The sequence below is a fragment of the Bufo gargarizans genome, unplaced genomic scaffold, assembly GCF_014858855.1.
Source record: "Bufo gargarizans isolate SCDJY-AF-19 unplaced genomic scaffold, ASM1485885v1 original_scaffold_1370_pilon, whole genome shotgun sequence".
Lineage (NCBI taxonomy): Eukaryota > Metazoa > Chordata > Amphibia > Anura > Bufonidae > Bufo > Bufo gargarizans.
In genome coordinates, this window is record NW_025334326.1 from 79088 (window position 1) to 97112 (window position 18025).

The following is an 18025-nucleotide window of genomic DNA, read 5'->3' on the forward strand; positions in this document are numbered from 1 at the left end:
TCAAATACTTGTCGCCAAGATAACTGGAACAAACCAAGATGACGGTGTAGTCAGCGCACCACACACAAAAAGGGTGCAAAACGATTAACGAGGTTGGCACACGTGGTTCTGGCACAATCTGAGGCTGGTACTTTGGGCCAACTACTCCTTGACGGTCTCCAAATCACAGAGATTTATCAAAGAAAAGGACCCTAGCGACTGGTCAACAACCAGAGCCTTCGGATAATGAAAGCTGCAACTCCTGCCCATTTACTATGCTCTGGTTTCGATAAATCTGCCCCAATTATCTATAAGGGGACACAGCAGTCTAGCCGTTTTATAAACACCATGGGGCATGCTGAAACTTGTGGCCCTACTGTAGCTTTACTGCCCTAGTACACTGTGGGGTCATAGGGGTCCCACCAAAAAGTCCGTGGAGCTAGTCTGTGTAACAGGGACTCGACAGAGGATAACTGCTAGATTGGTGGGGGTCCAACCATCGTGACCTGTGCCCCAGTATGCAAACTACCACTCCAATCATTTCCACGGGATGAGTACAGCGCTCAGCTATCTCTGGCATTCCCATAGAAATTAATAGGGCGGCGGGACGTGGGCACCAGGTCCCAGTGAGGTACCCCCACCGATCTGATAGATATCCCGTGGATAGCAGATAACCTTCTATAATCTGAATACGGGGTCCACCATGCACTGGATCAGGTAGTTTCATGGTTTAACACTTATGTGAACAGAGCCCGATCCTACCAATCACTGACTGGCAGCACTATAACAGAAAGCATGGGCACACCATGCCAACCAAGTCAGCACTGGGTCTTGTAGTTCTACACTCCCCAGAGGTGCACGCTGGGCTTTGTAGTACCACAGACCTGTCAGGAATACTTAGGAAAGAGCACGCTGGGCCTTGTAGTTCTACACTCCCCAGAGGTGCATACTGAGCTTTGTAGTACCACAGACCTGTCAGGAATACGTAGGGCAGAGCACGCTGGGCCTTGTAGTTCTACACTCCCCAGACGTGCACGCTGGGCTTTGTAGTACCACAGACCTGTCAGGAATACTTAGGAAAGAGCACGCTGGGCCTTGTAGTTCTACACTCCCCAGAGGTGCATACTGAGCTTTGTAGTACCACAGACCTGTCAGGAATACGTAGGGCAGAGCACGCTGGGCCTTGTAGTTCTACACTCCCCAGACGTGCACGCTGGGCTTTGTAGTACCACAGGCCTGTCAGGAACACTTAGGGCAGAACACGCTGGGCCTTGTAGTTCTACACTCCCCAGAGGTGCACGCTGAGCTTTGTAGTACCACTGGCCTGTCAGGAATACTTAGGGCAGAGCACGCTGGGCCTTGTAGTTCTACACTCCCCAGACGTGCACGCTGGGCTTTGTAGTACCACAGACCTGTCAGGAATACTTAGGGAAGAGCACGCTGGGCCTTGTAGTTCTACACTCCCCAGAGGTGCACGCTAGGCTTTGTAGTACCACAGACCTGTCAGGAATACATAGGGCAGAGCACGCTGGGCCTTGTAGTTCTACACTCCCCAGAGGTGCACGCTGGGCTTTGTAGTACCACAGACCTGTCAGGAATACATAGGGCAGAGCACGCTGGGCCTTGTAGTTCTACACTTCCCTGAGGTGCACACTGGGCTTTGTAGTACCACAGGCCTGTCAGGAATACTTAGGGCAGAGCACGCTGGGCCTTGTAGTTCTACACCCCCCAGATGTGCACGCTGAGCTTTGTAGTACCACAGGCCTGTCAGGGATATGTCTATACAGCGCATGGCATGCTGGGAGTTGTGGTCCTCGCACAAGTCTGTGCGGATGATGGCCGCCATACTCACATCTGCGGAACCACTTCAGCCAGTAGTGCACGATGGTGGAGTGGTGCTTCTTGTTCTCGATGCACCAGCCGGACAGGCTCTGGATGGACTCCATGGTGTTGGTGACCGCCTGCAGCTTCCTGTCCAGAGCGGCCTCCAGGGCCCCGGCAGAGGCCTTGCTGCTACCGCCGGCCGCCATGATTCCCCCACAACGCTCTGCGGCCGCTGAGGAAAGGGGGGGGGGTGTTTGTGTTACGGGCTCGCCATGAGGAGAAGCAGACACAACGAGGGAAAGACGGCGACTCCGGACACGGGAAGATAATATGGCCGAGACGAGCCTCAGGACGAACGGCGAATACGAGCACTGCGTCACCAGCGAGCGGACACGACGCGGGAGCGCGCAGCGGGACCGCGCTATATAATAACAAGGGGGCGCGCACGAGGCGGACACGCCCCCTTCACCTCACAGCGCCGCCGTGTGTGGAAGAGGCGGGAAAGTCCTGGCCCCATGAAATACAGACAGAACATGTGAACATATATGTATAGAGAGAGCATTTACCACAGAACATGTGAACATACGTGTATAAAAAACCACACAGAACATATGTACATATATATGTATAGAGCATTTACCACAGAACATGTGCACATACAGTACAGACCAAAAGTTTGGACACACCTTCTCATTCAAAGAGTTTTCTTTATTTTCATGACTATGAAAATTGTAGATTCACACTGAAGGCATCAAAACTATGAATTAACACATGTGGAATTATATACATAACACAAAAGTGCGAAACAACTGAAAATATGTCATATTCTAGGTTCTTCAAAGTAGCCGTCTTTTGCTTTGATTACTGCTTTGCACACTCTTGGCATTCTCTTGATGAGCTTCGAGAGGTAGTCCCCTGAAATGGTCTTCACTTCACAGGTGTGCCCGTCAGGTTTAATAAGTGGGATTTCTTGCCTTATAAATGGGGTTGGGACCATCAGTTGCGTTGTGGAGAAGTCAGGTGGATACACAGCTGATAGTCCTACTGAATAGACTGTTAGAATTTGAATTATGGCAAGAAAAAAGCAGCTAAGTAAAGAAAAACGAGTGGCCATCATTACTTTAAGAAATGAAGGTCAGTCAGTCCGAAAAATTGGGAAAACTTTGAAAGTGTCCCCAAGTGCAGTCACAAAAACCATCAAGCGCTACAAAGAAACTGGCTCACATGCGGACCGCCCCAGGAAAGGAAGACCAAGAGTCACCTCTGCTGCGGAGGATAAGTTCATCCGAGTCACCAGCCTCAGAAATCACAGGTTAACAGAAGCTCAGATTAGAGACAAGGTCAATGCCACACAGAGTTCTAGCAGCAGACACATCTCTAGAACAACTGTTAAGAGGAGACTGTGTGAATCAGGCCTTCATGGTAGAATATCTGCTAGGAAACCACTGCTAAGGACAGGCAACAAGCAGAAGAGACTTGTTTGGGCTAAAGAACACAAGGAATGGACATTAGACCAGTGGAAATCTGTGCTTTGGTCTGATGAGTCCAAATTTGAGATCTTTGGTTCCAACCACCGTGTCTTTGTGCGACGCAGAAAAGGTGAACGGATGGACTCTACATGCCTTGTTCCCACCGTGAAGCATGGAGGAGGAGGTGTGATGGTGTGATGGTGCTTTGCTGGTGACACTGTTGGGGATTTATTCAAAATTGAAGGCATACTGAACCAGCATGGCTACCACAGCATCTTGCAGCGGCATGCTATTCCATCCGGTTTGCGTTTAGTTGGACCATCATTTATTTTTCAACAGGACAATGACCCCAAACACACCTCCAGGCTGTGTAAGGGCTATTTGACCATGAAGGAGAGTGATGGGGTGCTGCGCCAGATGACCTGGCCTCCACAGTCACCGGACCTGAACCCAATCGAGATGGTTTGGGGTGAGCTGGTCCGCAGAGTGAAGGCAAAAGGGCCAACAAGTGCTAAGCATCTCTGGGAACTCCCTCAAGACTGTTGTAAGACCATTCAGGTGACTACCTCTTGAAGCTCATCAAGAGAATGCCAAGAGTGTGCAAAGCAGTAATCAAAGCAAAAGGTGGCTACTTTGAAGAACCTAGAATAAGACATATTTTCAGTTGTTTCTCACTTTTTTGTTATGTATATAATTACACATGTGTTAATTCATAGTTTTAATGCCTTCAGTGTGAATTTACAATTTTCATAGTCATGAAAATAAAGAAAACTCTTTGAATGAGAAGGTGTGTCCAAACTTTTGGTCTGTACTTTACGTGTATACAACCTCACACAGAACGTGTACATATATGTATAGAGCATTTACCACAGAACATGTGAACATACGTGTATACAACCTCACACAGAACGTGTACATATATACACTCACCTAAAGAATGTTTAGGAACACCATACTAATACGGTGTTGGACCCCCTTTTGCCTTCAGAACTGCCTTAATTCCACGTGGCATTGATTCAACAAGGTGCTGATAGCATTCTTTAGAAATGTTGGCCCATATTGATAGGATAGCATCTTGCAGTTGATGGAGATTTGAGGGATGCACATCCAGGGCACGAAGCTCCCGTTCCACCACATCCCAAAGATGCTCTATTGGGTTGAGATCTGGTGACTGTGGGGGCCATTTTAGTACAGTGAACTCATTGTCATGTTCAAGAAACCAATTTGAAATGATTCGAGCTTTGTGACATGGTGCATTATCCTGCTGGAAGTAGCCATCAGAGGATGGGTACATGGTGGTCATGAAGGGATGGACATGGTCAGAAACAATGCTCAGGTAGCCCGTGGCATTTAAACGATGGCCAATTGGCACTAAGGGGCCTAAAGTGTGCCCAGAAAACATCCCCCACACCATTACACCACCACCACCACCAGCCTGCACAGTGGTAACAAGGCAAGATGGATACATGTTCTCATTCTGTTTACGCCAAATTCGGACTCTACCATTTGAATGTCTCAGCAGAAATCGAGACTCATCAGACCAGGCAACATTTTTCCAGTCTTCAACAGTCCAATTTTGGTGAGCTTGTGCAAATTGTAGCCTCTTTTTCCTGTTTGTAGTGGAGATGAGTGGTACCCGGTGGGGTCTTCTGCTGTTGTAGCCCACCTTTCTTTCCCATTCTGACATTCAGTTTGGAGTTCAGGAGATTGTCTTGACCAGGACCACAACCCTACATGCATTGAAGCAACTGCCATGTGATTGGTTGACTAGATAATCGCATTAATGAGAAATAGAACAGGTGTTCCTAATAATGCTTTAGGTGAGTGTATATATGTATAGAAGAACCACCTATAAACATATAGAGAGAGAGAGAAACCAATGGCCAACATTAACGATAAAATGCCCGCCACTAGGGGGCGCTCACTGCATACAGACTCCACCTTCTGACATCATTTTCCTATGGCTTCTGATAATCTGACATCTATCACTGAGGGTGAATTGCAGAGGAGTTTTCTGTATTACAGGTATTATTACAGTGACTATGCCTTCCCACAGCCATAATATTTTTATTTTTCCATTCACATAGCCGTATAAGGGCTTGTTTTTTACAGGACAAGTTGTACTTTTTAATGACACCATTCACTACTGCATACGATGTAGAAGGAAGCGGGAAAACAATTCTAAATGGGGTGGAATTGGAATAAAATAAAATTCTGCCATTGTTTTATGGGTTTCGTTTTGTTCCCTATGTGGTAAAACTGACTTGTGATCTTCATTCTTCGGGTCAGTACAATTGCAATAATACCACATTTATATAGTTTTTCTTATGTTTTAACCCCTTAAGGACTCAGCCCTATTTCACTTTAAGGACTTGGCCATTTTTTGCAAATCTGACCAGTGTCACTTTAACTGCTGACAACTTTAGAACGCTTTGCCTTATCCAGGCCATTCTGAGAATGATTTTTCGTCACATATTGTACTTCATGACACTGGTAAAATGAAGTAAAAAAAATCATTTTTATTTATAAAAAAATACCAAATTTACCAAAAATTGCAAATTTCCAAGTTTCAATTTCTCTACTTCTATAATACTTAGTAATACCTCCAAAAATAGTTATTTTATATTTACATTCCCCATATGTCTACTTAATGTTTGGATCATTTTGGGAATTATATTTTATTTTTTGGGGATGTTACAAGGCTTAGAAGTTTAGAAGCAAATCTTGAAATTTTTCTGAAATTTTCAAAAACCCAATCTTTAGGGACCAGTTCAGGTCTGAAGTCACTTTGCGAGGCTTACATAATAGAAACCACCCAAAAATGACCCTATCCTATAAACTACACCCCTCAAGGTATTCAAAACTGATTTTACAAACTTTGTTAACCCTTTAGGTGTTCCACAAGAATTAATGGAAAATAGAGATACAATTTAAAAATTTCACTTTTTGGAAGATTTTCCATTTTAATAATTTTTTTCCAGTTACAAATCAAGGGTTAACAGCCAAACCAAACTCAATATTTATGGCCCTGATTCTGTAGTTTACAGAAACACCCCATATGTGGTCGTAAACTGCTGTACGGGCACACGGCAGGGCGCAGAAGGAAAGAAATACCATATGGTTTTTGGAAGGCAGATTTTGCTGGACTGTTTTTTTTTTTTACACCATGTCCCATTTGAAGCCCCCCTGATGCACCCCTAGAATAGAAACTCCATAAAAGTGACCCAATCTAAGAAACTACACCCCTCAAGGTATTCAAAACTGATTTTACAAACTTTGTTAACCCTTTAGGTGTTCCACAAGAATTTATGGAAAATAGAGATACAATTTCAAAATTTCACTTTTTTGGCATATTTTCCATTTTAATAATTTTTTTCCAGTTACAAAGCAAGGGTTAACAGCCAAACCAAACTCAATATTTATGGCCCTGATTCTGTCGTTTACAGAAACACCCAATATGTGGTCGTAAACCGCTGTACGGGCACACGGCAGGGCGCAGAAGTAAAGGGATGCTATACGGTTTTTGGAAGGCAGATTTTGCTGGACTGGTTTTTTTGACACCATGTCCCATTTGAAGCCCCCCTGATGCACCCCTAGAGTAGAAACTCCAAAAAAGTGACCCCATTTTAGAAACTACGGGATAGGGTGGCAGTTTTGTTGGTACTAGTTTAGGGTACGTATGATTTTTGGTTGCTCTATATTACACTTTTTGTACCGTTTGCACCGTTTTAAATTTTTGTTATTTACAACATTCAGCTGACAGCTTAGATCATGTGGTATTTTTATAGACCAGGTTGTCACGGATGCGGCGATACCTAATATGTATACTTTTTTTTATTTATGTAAGTTTTACACAATGATTTTATTTTTGAAGCCAAAAAAATCATGTTTTAGTGTTTCCATAGTCTAAGAGCCATATTTTTTTATTTTTTGGGCGATTACCTTGGGTAGGGTATGATTTTTGCGGGATGAGATGACGGTTTTATTGGCACTATTTTGGGGTGCATATGACTTTTTGATCGCTTGCTATTACACTTTTTGTGTTGTAAGGTGACAAAAAATGTTTTTTTTAGCACAGTTTTTATTTTTTACGGTGTTCATCTGAGGGGTTAGGTCATGTGATATTTTTATAGAGCCGGTCGATACAGACGCGGCGATACCTAATATGTATACTTTTTTATTTTATTTATGTAAGTTTTACACAATAATATCATTTTTGAAACAAAAAAAAAATAATGTTTTAGTGTCTCCATATTCTGAGAGCCATAGTTTTTTCAGTTTTTGGGCGATTATCTTAGGTAGGGTCTCATTTTTTGTGGGATGAGATGACGGTTTGATTGGCACTATTTTGGGGTGCATATGACTTTTTGATCGCTTGCTACTACACTTTTTGTGATGTAAGGTGACAAAAAAATGTTTATTTAGCACAGTTTTAATATTTATTTTTTTACGGTGTTTATCTGAGGGGTTAGGTCATGTGATATTTTTATAGAGCCGGTCGATACGGATGCGGCGATACCTAATATGTATACTATTTTTTATTTATGTAAGTTTTACACAATAATATCATTTTTGAAACAAAAAAAATTATGTTTTAGTGTCTCCATATTCTGAGCCATATTTTTTTTATTTTTTGGGCGATTGTTCAGGTAGGGGTTCATTTTTTGCGGGATGAGGTGACGGTTAGATTGGTACTATTTTGGTGGGCAAACGCCTTTTTGATCCCTTGCTGTTGTACTTTTTGTGATGTAAGGTAACAAAATAATGGTTTATTTAGCACAGTTTTTATTTTTATATTTTTTACGGTGTTCATCTGAGGGGTTAGGTCATGTAATATGTTTATAGAGCCGGTCGATACGGACGCGGTGATACCTAATATGTCTACTTTTTTTTTTCTATTTTTTAACAATTTTTTTAACTTTATTTTGGGAAAATTACGTTTTTGTTTATTTTTACTTGAAACTTTGAATTTTTGGGGGGAAAACTTAATTTTTTAAACTTTTTTTTTGTCCCACTTTGGGACTTCAACTTTTGGGGGTCTAAACCCTTTTACAATGCATTCCAATACTTCTGTATTGGAATGCATTGGCTGTATGAGTAATACAGTGTGTATTACTCATACAGCTTCCGGCCTGAGATCCAGGGGGCTGAATCTCACAGGCTCTTCACCGGAAGGCATCACGCTGCCTCCCATGCCATTGGGTCCCCCCGATGGCACCTCCGATCACCGCCGCATAAGGTAAAAGCCGCAAACCGCAGGTCACAGGACCCCCCTCCACCCCCCCCCCCCGGCGTTGTGACAGGATGCCCGCTGAATGATTTCAGCGGACATCCTGTTCCGATCACCGCCCGCAGCGCCGCAATCTAGTTTTAAACTTAGGACGTACCGGTACGCCCTGGGTCCTTAAGGACTCGGCAAACATGGCGTACCGGTACATCCTAAGTCATTAAGGGGTTAATATTTAAAAAGAAAAAAAAAATTGGGAAATTTTCTTTTTTTTTACGTCATATTCTGGCTCACTTAACTTTTTTATACCGTATTTTCCGGCGTCTAAGACGACTTTTTAACACATAAAAATCTTTTCAAAAGTCGGGGGTCGTCTTATACGCCGGATGTCGTCTTATAAGCCGGTATACGGTGTGCTGAAACTTACAGAACTTACTTCTGAGCCGGACCGGAAATTATGACAACACTATTCACTGTTGTGAGATCGTGAAAACTCAGATCCAATGGTATATTCTAACCCCGAGGCGTCCCCATCACCATGGGAACGCCTCAGGGTTAGAATATACCATTGGATCTGAGTTTTCACGATCTCACAACAGCGAACAGTCTTGTCATAAGACCATGCAACCAATAGAGGGCACTGTTCATGAGTTATGAACAGCACCCTCCATTGGTTGCATAGTCTTGATTATCTATTAGCTAATTGTGGGAAACAGCGAATTCTTCCACTTGTCCCTGCTGTGAAGAAACTCTGGCCGGACCCGCTCTATCTGAACCTCCTGAAGCATGAGCTGGGCAAGCGGGTGAGTGGCGCGGGTGGTTTGCACTCTTGTGGTCTTCACGCTGCCCTGGAGTGGAGGGTGCCGGGGCCGCTACAGTGAGCGGTGAGGATGGGTCTCAGGCGGTGCTGCGTCCACGCCATTATCAAAGTAAAAGTCCAGCCTGCCCGGCTTGGCTTGGGTCTTCTTCCCCCGTGGCATCGTGGGTATGTTTACTAAGGGAGTCGGGCACAATTGGCAGGGGTTTGATGGATTGGGAGAGGGGAACTGGCTTACTTGAAGTCGGATTGTGCCGGAGCTATGCGTTAATGAGGCCATTGCAAACGGCTGCCTAGCCACGCCCTGGTTGCATAGTCTTTTATGGCAAGTATAGCCTAAACCCTATATTTTAACTGGAAAAGTTGGGGGTCGTCTTATACGCCGGAAAATACGATAGTTATGTCTACGGAGCTAAGTAAGGGCTCATTTTTTTGTGGGACAATCTGCAGTTTTTATTGATATCATTTTTTTTGGGGGGGGGTGACTTTTTGATCACTTTTTATTCTATTTATAATTTTTTTTAAGGAGAGGTGAAGATTTATTGTTTTTTGGGTTTTTCGCTACGCCATTCGACATATGGGATAAATATTGTTACCTTTTAATAGTAGAGCTGTTTTCAGATGCGGTGATGCCTGTGATGTTTATTTTTTAATGTTTATTTTTCATTATGGGGAAAGGAGGGGGATTTCAATTTTTATATATTTTTTAATACTTTTCTTTAACTTTATAAAAGTCACCCTACATGACTATAATAAGTAATCACTAGATTGCTTCTACAATACATTGCACTGAATTGTTTATCCATTTCATTGCAGATTAGCCATGTTCCTATGGAGCACTGCCACCTGCAGGGCTCCATAGTAACTACAGCTCTAAAAGCCCTGGTTTCTTCAGAGAGAACTAAAGGTTCCATTGATCGCCACACGGTGGAGCCATTCAAGCCGCGGGTGCGCAGAGCTCATGGGGAATGCCGCATCTGTGGTCACAATTCACCACAGAATCTGAAGGACTAAATGTCTGTAATCGGCAATAATGTCGATCGCGCACATTGGCCCTGGGTATCTGTTGATTAAAACAGGAGAAACCCGGTGGCTATGGCACCCATGAGCAGGCGCCATTTTTAAAGTGGGACTATCACCGTCCACAAAAAGTTATTGTAAAATGCAGAGAAAAATGACACACCGGCCTCATGTGTGAACAGGTGTAAAGACTGAGCTCTTATAGAGGAGCAAGTAATCAACAAAGCCATTACAATTCCAGAGACCTTCCTCTCTAGTGATAAACGCCATTACTGCAGCGTGTAACGGTATTACTAGAGAAGCGCTCAGCGGGTTTTACCCTACAGATCCACCAATTAAGAAAGCAATTTCCGAGGGGGACCGTAAATATACGGCGGTTATGCATACTGCCATATACTGACACACTGTGGTAGGGAAGGGGTTAATGGCCTCTGCAGTACAGAGCATTGACGGTCACTAAAGGGTTAACGCTTCCGAACACTGACGGCGAGGTGACATCACAAGCACCTATGTCTTAAGAGCAGAACCCCTATGAAAAGAGGGCGAGCGGCCACATTCAGTGTTGTACTTGATGGCCTGAGGACCTAGAGCTTGACCACCTACATACGTCCACCACACCTAGAGGAAATTTGAAGGTTCTAGCAGGAAGCCCATCGCCCAGGTGGGCAGAGCACCTCCCCCCCCTCTATTTATGTGGCAGCCACATGGCGGCATTACCCTCTAAGCCCAAGGGATGGGCAGCCCTCCAGCCATGGTTCTCTAGAGGTTTCCTCCACAGGGGGGTTTTCCTCTCCTGAGTGCTGGAGGGTGACTTTCCGTAAGTCGGGGGATTGCCATTTCTACTATTTTATATAAAAAATTTGGCCATTTACCCTCCAATAAACGTCTTCTGTGTCTTTATTTGGGTTCTTTGGTTTACATTACAGAAAAGGTCCCTTAAAGATTGTTACCATTAAATAAGTTTTCTGGTTCTTTAAAACTGATGGTCTATCATTAAGATAGCTCATTAGCATCAGATGGGCGGGGGTCCAACTATGGACACCCCCTCCAATCAGCTTTCTGAACGGGCCACCGTGCTCCAGCAAATGCCACATCCCCTGTTAACACTGCTCTGCGCTACTAAACCAAAACTACAGAGCTGTGCCTGGAAAACAATGATGAGGAGCTGGTGCTCACAGGAATACTGTGGTGATTGGGTGTGCCAACAGTTGGACCACCACAGATCTATTATTATTGGGCTATTCTCAAGCTGGGTTGACACACAGAAGCAGCGAATCGCAACCTCACGTGTTTCTGTCAGAGCTCTGTTTCTGATGGCTCTCTCTGCTCTCCCCCTCCCTTCTCTCAGTGCTAGAGATAGCAGCAGGGAGGGGGAAGAGGGTATACATGGCAGAACAAAGTGTGTCAAAGTTTTTCCTCTAGCTGCTGCTGACGCCGAGACTGGCAAATCCGTGAAAAATCTGCTCCCAGTTCTGATGCTCTCCCAACTTTCCTTCTCCTTTCTCTCAGTGTTAGGCCTCATGCAGATGACCATATGTATTTTGCGGTCCGCAAAAAATACAGATGACATCCACGTGCATTCCCTATTTTGCGTAACAGAACAGTCCTATCCTTGTCTGTAATGCGGACAATAATAGGACATGTTCTATTTTTTCGCGGAATGGAAATACGGAAACGGAATGCACGCGGAGTAACTTCCATTTTTTGGGCGGACCCATTCAAATAAATGATTCCGTATACGGTCCGCAAAAAAATGTAACTGACACGGACTGAGAATACGTTTGTGTGCATGAGGCCTTAAAGACAGCAGCAGGGAGGGGGAGAAGTTTGCACACAGCAAATAAAAGTAAGAGAAGGAAAGCAGCTTACACAGGCTGTAGATAAGGAGGACAGCACACACTGCGGGTATTAAACAGTGTGGTCTTCATTAATTTAACTAGAGCCCAATGGTCTGCACTGCCGCGTGGTAGTACCCTTAGGCCCCTCTCACACAAGCAAGCTTTTTACGCGGATGCGATGTGTGAACGCATAGCACCCGCACTGAATCCTGACCCCTTCATGTCTTTGTGCTTTTCATGGATCAGTTCTGCGTTGTGTGAGAATCGCAGCATGTTGTATATTCTGCGTTTTTCACGCAGCCCTGGCCCCATAGAAGTGAACGGGTTTTAGTGAAAAACGCATTGCGTCCGAATGTAATCCGGAAGCAGTCCGGGGAAGTTTGAGTGGGAAATCCCAGTGCCGTTGTGGAGGCTAAATGGAAAATCCAATTACCGGTAAGTAATTATCATCTTTTCCTTACGCCTCCCCAACGGCACTAAGCAGGAGGATTAACAGAGGGACCACTGCAGACAAGACTTTACACCCAAAAGAAAGGTCCCTATTAGAGATAACATCCAGTCTGTAGTGTTTGAAGAAAGTACTTGGACTGGACCAGGCGGCAGCCTGACATATCTGGGCCAGGGAAGCAGAGGCACCTTCCGCCCAGGAGGCAGAAATTGCTCTAGTTGAATGGGCTTTTAACTGCAAGGGAGGAGTAGCACCCCTCTCTGTATATGCCATGGCAATGATCATCTTAATCCAGCGGGAAATAGTAATTTTTTAAGCCCTTTGACCTTTGTTTTTTTCCTGCATACTGGACTAGTAGGAGATTCGATTTTCTTATGTCCTTAGTGGCTTCTAGGTAAGTCAAAACGCATCTCCTGACGTCTAGATTGTGGTACTGAACCTCCTTGTCGGACCTGGCCTGTGGACAGAAGGTAGGTAATTAAATTTCCTGCTGACAATGGAATTTTGTAAATACTTTAGGCAAAAAGGAAGGCTCATGTTTTAAAACTATTCTGTCATCCAGAATAGTTAGATATGGTGGACAGCAAGATAAGGTCTGGATCTCTCCCAGTCTCCTACCCGAGGTGATCGCAATTAAAAAAGCCGTCTTTAGGGAAAGTAACCTAAGAGGGATCTCACTTAGAGGTTCAAAAGGAGGATCCAGAAGTACAGAAAGTACTAGATTAAGGTCCCAGTGAGGCGCAGTAGATCTAACTGCTGGGTTTAACCTATGGGCACCTTTAAAGAAATGCCTGATTAAAGCTTCATCAGCTAACTTTTTTTCCAGGAAAGCACTGAGGACCGCTACCTGGACCTTCGTCTTCTAGGCCTTTCTGTAGAAAGTCAAGAATTATCCTGACATCTGGCAAGATAGTGGGATTCCAGGCATTTTTTGTGAAACGGAGGAAAGCATTTCAGATCCTAAGATAAATCTTATACGTGACAGGCTTCCTACTATTTAGTAGGGTGTTAATAACTGCGTCTGACAATCCTTTGGCTTCAAGATGGAACGTTAAACATCCATGCTGTCAGATTCAACTGGCGCACATCCGGATGTTGGGCCGGGTCCTGAAGGAGGAGGTCCGGAATCTGAGGGAGAAACCAGAACTTCCCGCTCGAGAGGCTTAGTACAAAGGGACAGCTCATAGAGTCCCATGGCTTTTAGTATCACTCTTATGCTGATGACACACAAATCTACCTCTCTGGTCCAGACATCATGACCACCTTACAATCAAGAATCCCACAATGTCTATCTTCTATATCATCCTTCTTCGCCTTTTGCTTTCTAAAACTTAACATGGATAAAACAGAATTTATCATCTTTCTATCACGATCAATGGCTGCACACTCTCCCCGGTCAACCAAGTCTGCTGCCTTGGAGTGACCTTGGATTCCACCCTTTCCACCACCTGCCGCCTCCAACTCAAAAACATCTCCCACATCCGCGCTTTCCTTAACTTTGAATCAGCAAAAATGATTGTACATGCCCTCATCATCTCCCTCCTAGACTACTGCAACACTCTCCTCTGTGGCCTTCCATCTAGCACTCTCGCACCCCTCCCATCTATCCTTAACTCTGCTGCCCGACTAATCCACCTCTCATCCTATAACTCCTCTGCCTCTCCCCTCTGCCAATCCCTTCACTGGCTCCCCATTGCCCAGCGAATTCACTTCAAAGTACTAACAAATACATACAAGGCCGTCCATAACCTGTCCCCTCCCTACATCTCTGAGCTACTTTCCCGATACATCCCCACACGCACTCTCCGATCCTTACAAGACCTCCTTCTCTCCTCTCCTCTTATCGCCTCTTCCCACAATAGACTCCAAGATTTCTCCCGTGCATCCCCCATACTCTGGAACTCGCTACCCCAACATATCAGACTCTCACCTACAGTGGAATCCTTAAAAAAAAAAAAAGAAAACCCACCTTTTCAGACAAGCTTACAACCACTGACCCTGCTGACTCTATACTGCCATGACCAACTTTACCATCACCTACTGTGTCCTTCTCCTATACCAGGGGTAGGCAACCTCCGGCTCCCAGCTGTTGTGAAACTACAACTCCCAGTATGCATACTTGCTCTGCTCTTCTAAGAACTCTCATAGAAATGAATGGAGCATGCTGGGAATTGTAGTTTCACAACAGCTGGGAGCCGGAGGTTGCCTACTCCTGTCCTATACCATGTGGATTGTAAGCCCTCACGGGCAGGGCCCTCTCTCCTTCTGTATCAGTTTGTAACTCGTCTTGTTTATGATTAGTGCAATTGTCTGTATTATGTATGTATACCTCTTCCTATATGTACAGCGCTATGGAATGAATGGCGCTTTAATAATAAATAATAACAAAAAGGGGAACCATGTTCGTTTGGGCCAATATAGGGCTATCAGGATTACCCGGCATTTGTCCTCCATTATTTTTGTCAAGACTCTGGGAATCAGGGATATTGGGGGAAACGTATATAGCAGGCCTTCCGGCCAAGGACCCAAGAATGCATCTACTCTTAGTGGTCTGTCCTCGTAAAATAGGGAGTAGAAACGATCTACCTGTCTGTTTAATCTGGGGGAAAAGAGGTCCAGGACTGGAATTACCCATCTGTCGCATATTGACTGAAATATTTTGTTCAAGGACCACTCTTCTGATTTTAGAGGTTTTCTTCTCAGAAAATTTGCCAGAGCGTTTTCTTTTCCTTTCAGATGAACCGCTGAAATTCAGTTTGTGTGGTTTTAGGCCCAGGAGAATAACTGGAACGCTGTCTGACAGTTTTTTGCTTTTTGTGCCGCCCTGTTTGTTTATATAGGCTACAGTTGTTCTGTTGTCAGACAGAATCTTCACATCTCTGTGATGGATGGCTGGGCGAAAGGCTTTTAAAGGCTAGGAATACTGCTAGAAGTTCCTTTGAGTTTGAGGATAGAGGATATAATTCCTGACTCCAAACTCCCTGGACTAGCTCATCTCTGCTGTGAGCCCCCCAACCTGACCCACTTCACTTGCATCCGTTGTTATCACAATTGGGTCTGAGGCTCTCCACTGAACTCCTTGGTTCAGATTTTCCATTCGTAGCCACCACTGTAGAGATGCTCTCACCTGAGGAGGAAGAGACAGCTTCTTGTCCAGGTGGATAAGCAACTTTTGTCCAGGTGGAAAGGAGAAAATCTGCTGTGGAACTGCACCCACTTGACTGCTGGGATGGCTGAAGTCATTAAACCTAGGACTACCATAATTTCTTAAGATTTTTGCTATTATATTCTGGATCTTCTGTTCCGGGAGAGAGGCCACCATAAGGTGGGAATCTAGAAGTATCCCAAGGAAGATCTTCTTCTTGGTGAGGAATAAGTCGGACTTCTCCAAATTTAATTTCCAGCCTAGGGACTGAAGGACGTCTCTGACTATCTGAAATTTTCTGAGGACAATCTCTGATGAATGAGCCGTAATAAGGAAATCGTTTAAGTAGGGTATAAATAGGATCTCTTGCTGATCTAAGAACCCAAAACTTTTGCCATGATCTTTGTAAAAACTCAGGGAGCAGAAGAAAGACCGAAAGAGGGACTTGAAATTGTAGGTGGGTTAGGCGATTTTCTAGGTAAATCGCAAACCGCAGGTATTTCTAATGATCTCTGTGAATGGGAACATAATAAGCATCCGCCAAATCTAGAGTTATCATAAAACAGTCCTGAAATAACAGATTGATTGTTGATTTGACCGTTTCCAATTAGAATTTTTTGTATTTGACATATTTGTTGAGATCTCTCAGGTTTATAATGGCCCTGTAAGAGCTGTTTGGTTTCTTTACTAAGAAGACTGGTGAATAGAACCCCTTCCCTTTCTGATCCGGTGGTACTGGAACAACGGCTTGTCTTAACAGTAGAGTCTGAATCTGGGATTCCAGATGAAATCGTAACGTATTAGATCTAGAATCCAGGGAGATTTTGAAACCCCTTCCCTGGCTAAAAGAAATTTCATTGGGTACGAAAGGAGCGATGATGTTGAAAAGATCTGGATACTGATGGGAAGCCTTTCTTTCTATCAGATGCCTTTCTATCAGATGCCTTGTCTAATACTGATCCAAAGAGCCTGTCCCCCTCGCAGGGAATACTACAAAGCTTGCTTTTAGAAGTGTTGTCCCCAGACAAGGACCTTGGCCAAACGGACCTTCTGGCAGAGTTCGACAGGGCCACTGATCTGGCGGAAAGCTTGAATAAGTCAGCCGAGACATCTGATAAGAAATGAGTAACTTGCTTCAGCACTGGTATTCTCTTCAGGAGTACTTGCAAGTAAATGTTCCTCTAACTGAGATAGGCATAAAGACAGGGTCCTGGCAGTGTAGGTAGCAGCAATACTGGGTCTTAACATGGAGGTACACGTTTCCCCAAGATCTTTTCAGAATAGACTCAAATTTTTTGTACATAGAGTCCCGTAAGAGGCTTACATCCTCAAAGGGGAGGGAGGACTTCTTAGATACTCTGGCTACTGGGGCGTCCACCCTGGGAGTTTTATCCCAATGAGCCAAATCCGCCTCACTAAAAAGGGAATTTTCGTTTAAAAACCCTAGAGACTCCTGATCTTTTCTCAGGGTCCTTCCATTCGTCTGCAATCAATTTTTTTTATACTTTCATGGACTGGGAATACACATTTTTTTTCTATCCATCAGACCCTTAAACATTTGGTCCTGAATTGACTGGGGCTCTTTTGACTGTTCAATGTTCATGGTAACCCTGTTGGATTTTAGGAGCGAATCAGTGTCTTCAATAGAACACAGGGGTCTACCCGATTCATCATCTCAAGAAACCAAGTCGGAATGGAGGCGACTTCTCCTTTGTCAAAGTCAAAATCAACATCCAGAGGTGCATCAGGAATAGATCTGGAGGTAGACGGTCTCTGAGGAATTACCGCCATTTTAGCCTCAATGGCGGAGCTGACTTCCTCTTTAATGATAGATTTCAGGCTGTCCACTAAAGATGGGGTCTCTTCAGCCATAATCTTATCTGTACATCTCTGGCAAAGGGGTTTCTTTATGTTGCAGGCGAACAGTTTTTTACGGATGGCACACTTTTTCTTTAATGAAGGTTCCCCACTTTTGCTGGGTCTGCCCTGCAATAAAAAATAACCCCTTCAGGAAGAGCTTTGGAGTAATTAATTTAAGTGGGAACTTTCACCATGAAAACCCCAATGGTGTTCAAAATAAAATTGCAAACAAAGATGCATCCATAAGGAGGAGGCTTAGGGCCTTTGGAGGTTCTGCTGACATTTCAGCAGGCAGGGACGTGGCTGCTCCAACACCCAGATGCTTCCACGCTGATGATGAAAGCCATTCTTTGTCCGCCCTGCATTATCTAGTACTTCCGGATCACGTGGTACAGTGC

At 44.4% G+C, this 18025-nt stretch overlaps 1 protein-coding gene across 1 annotated transcript in view; it reads right to left on the minus strand.

Moving 5' to 3' along the window:
• Positions 1-2206, minus strand: part of LOC122923224 (regulation of nuclear pre-mRNA domain-containing protein 2-like) — a 58462-nt gene extending 56256 nt beyond the window's left edge. The window contains exon 1 of the mRNA XM_044273984.1: positions 1832-2206. Within this exon, the coding sequence (XP_044129919.1) occupies positions 1832-2009 (178 nt within the window). The 5' untranslated portion in view covers positions 2010-2206. The remainder of the gene's footprint in view (positions 1-1831) is intronic.
• Between the last annotated feature and the right edge of the window lie 15819 nt (positions 2207-18025).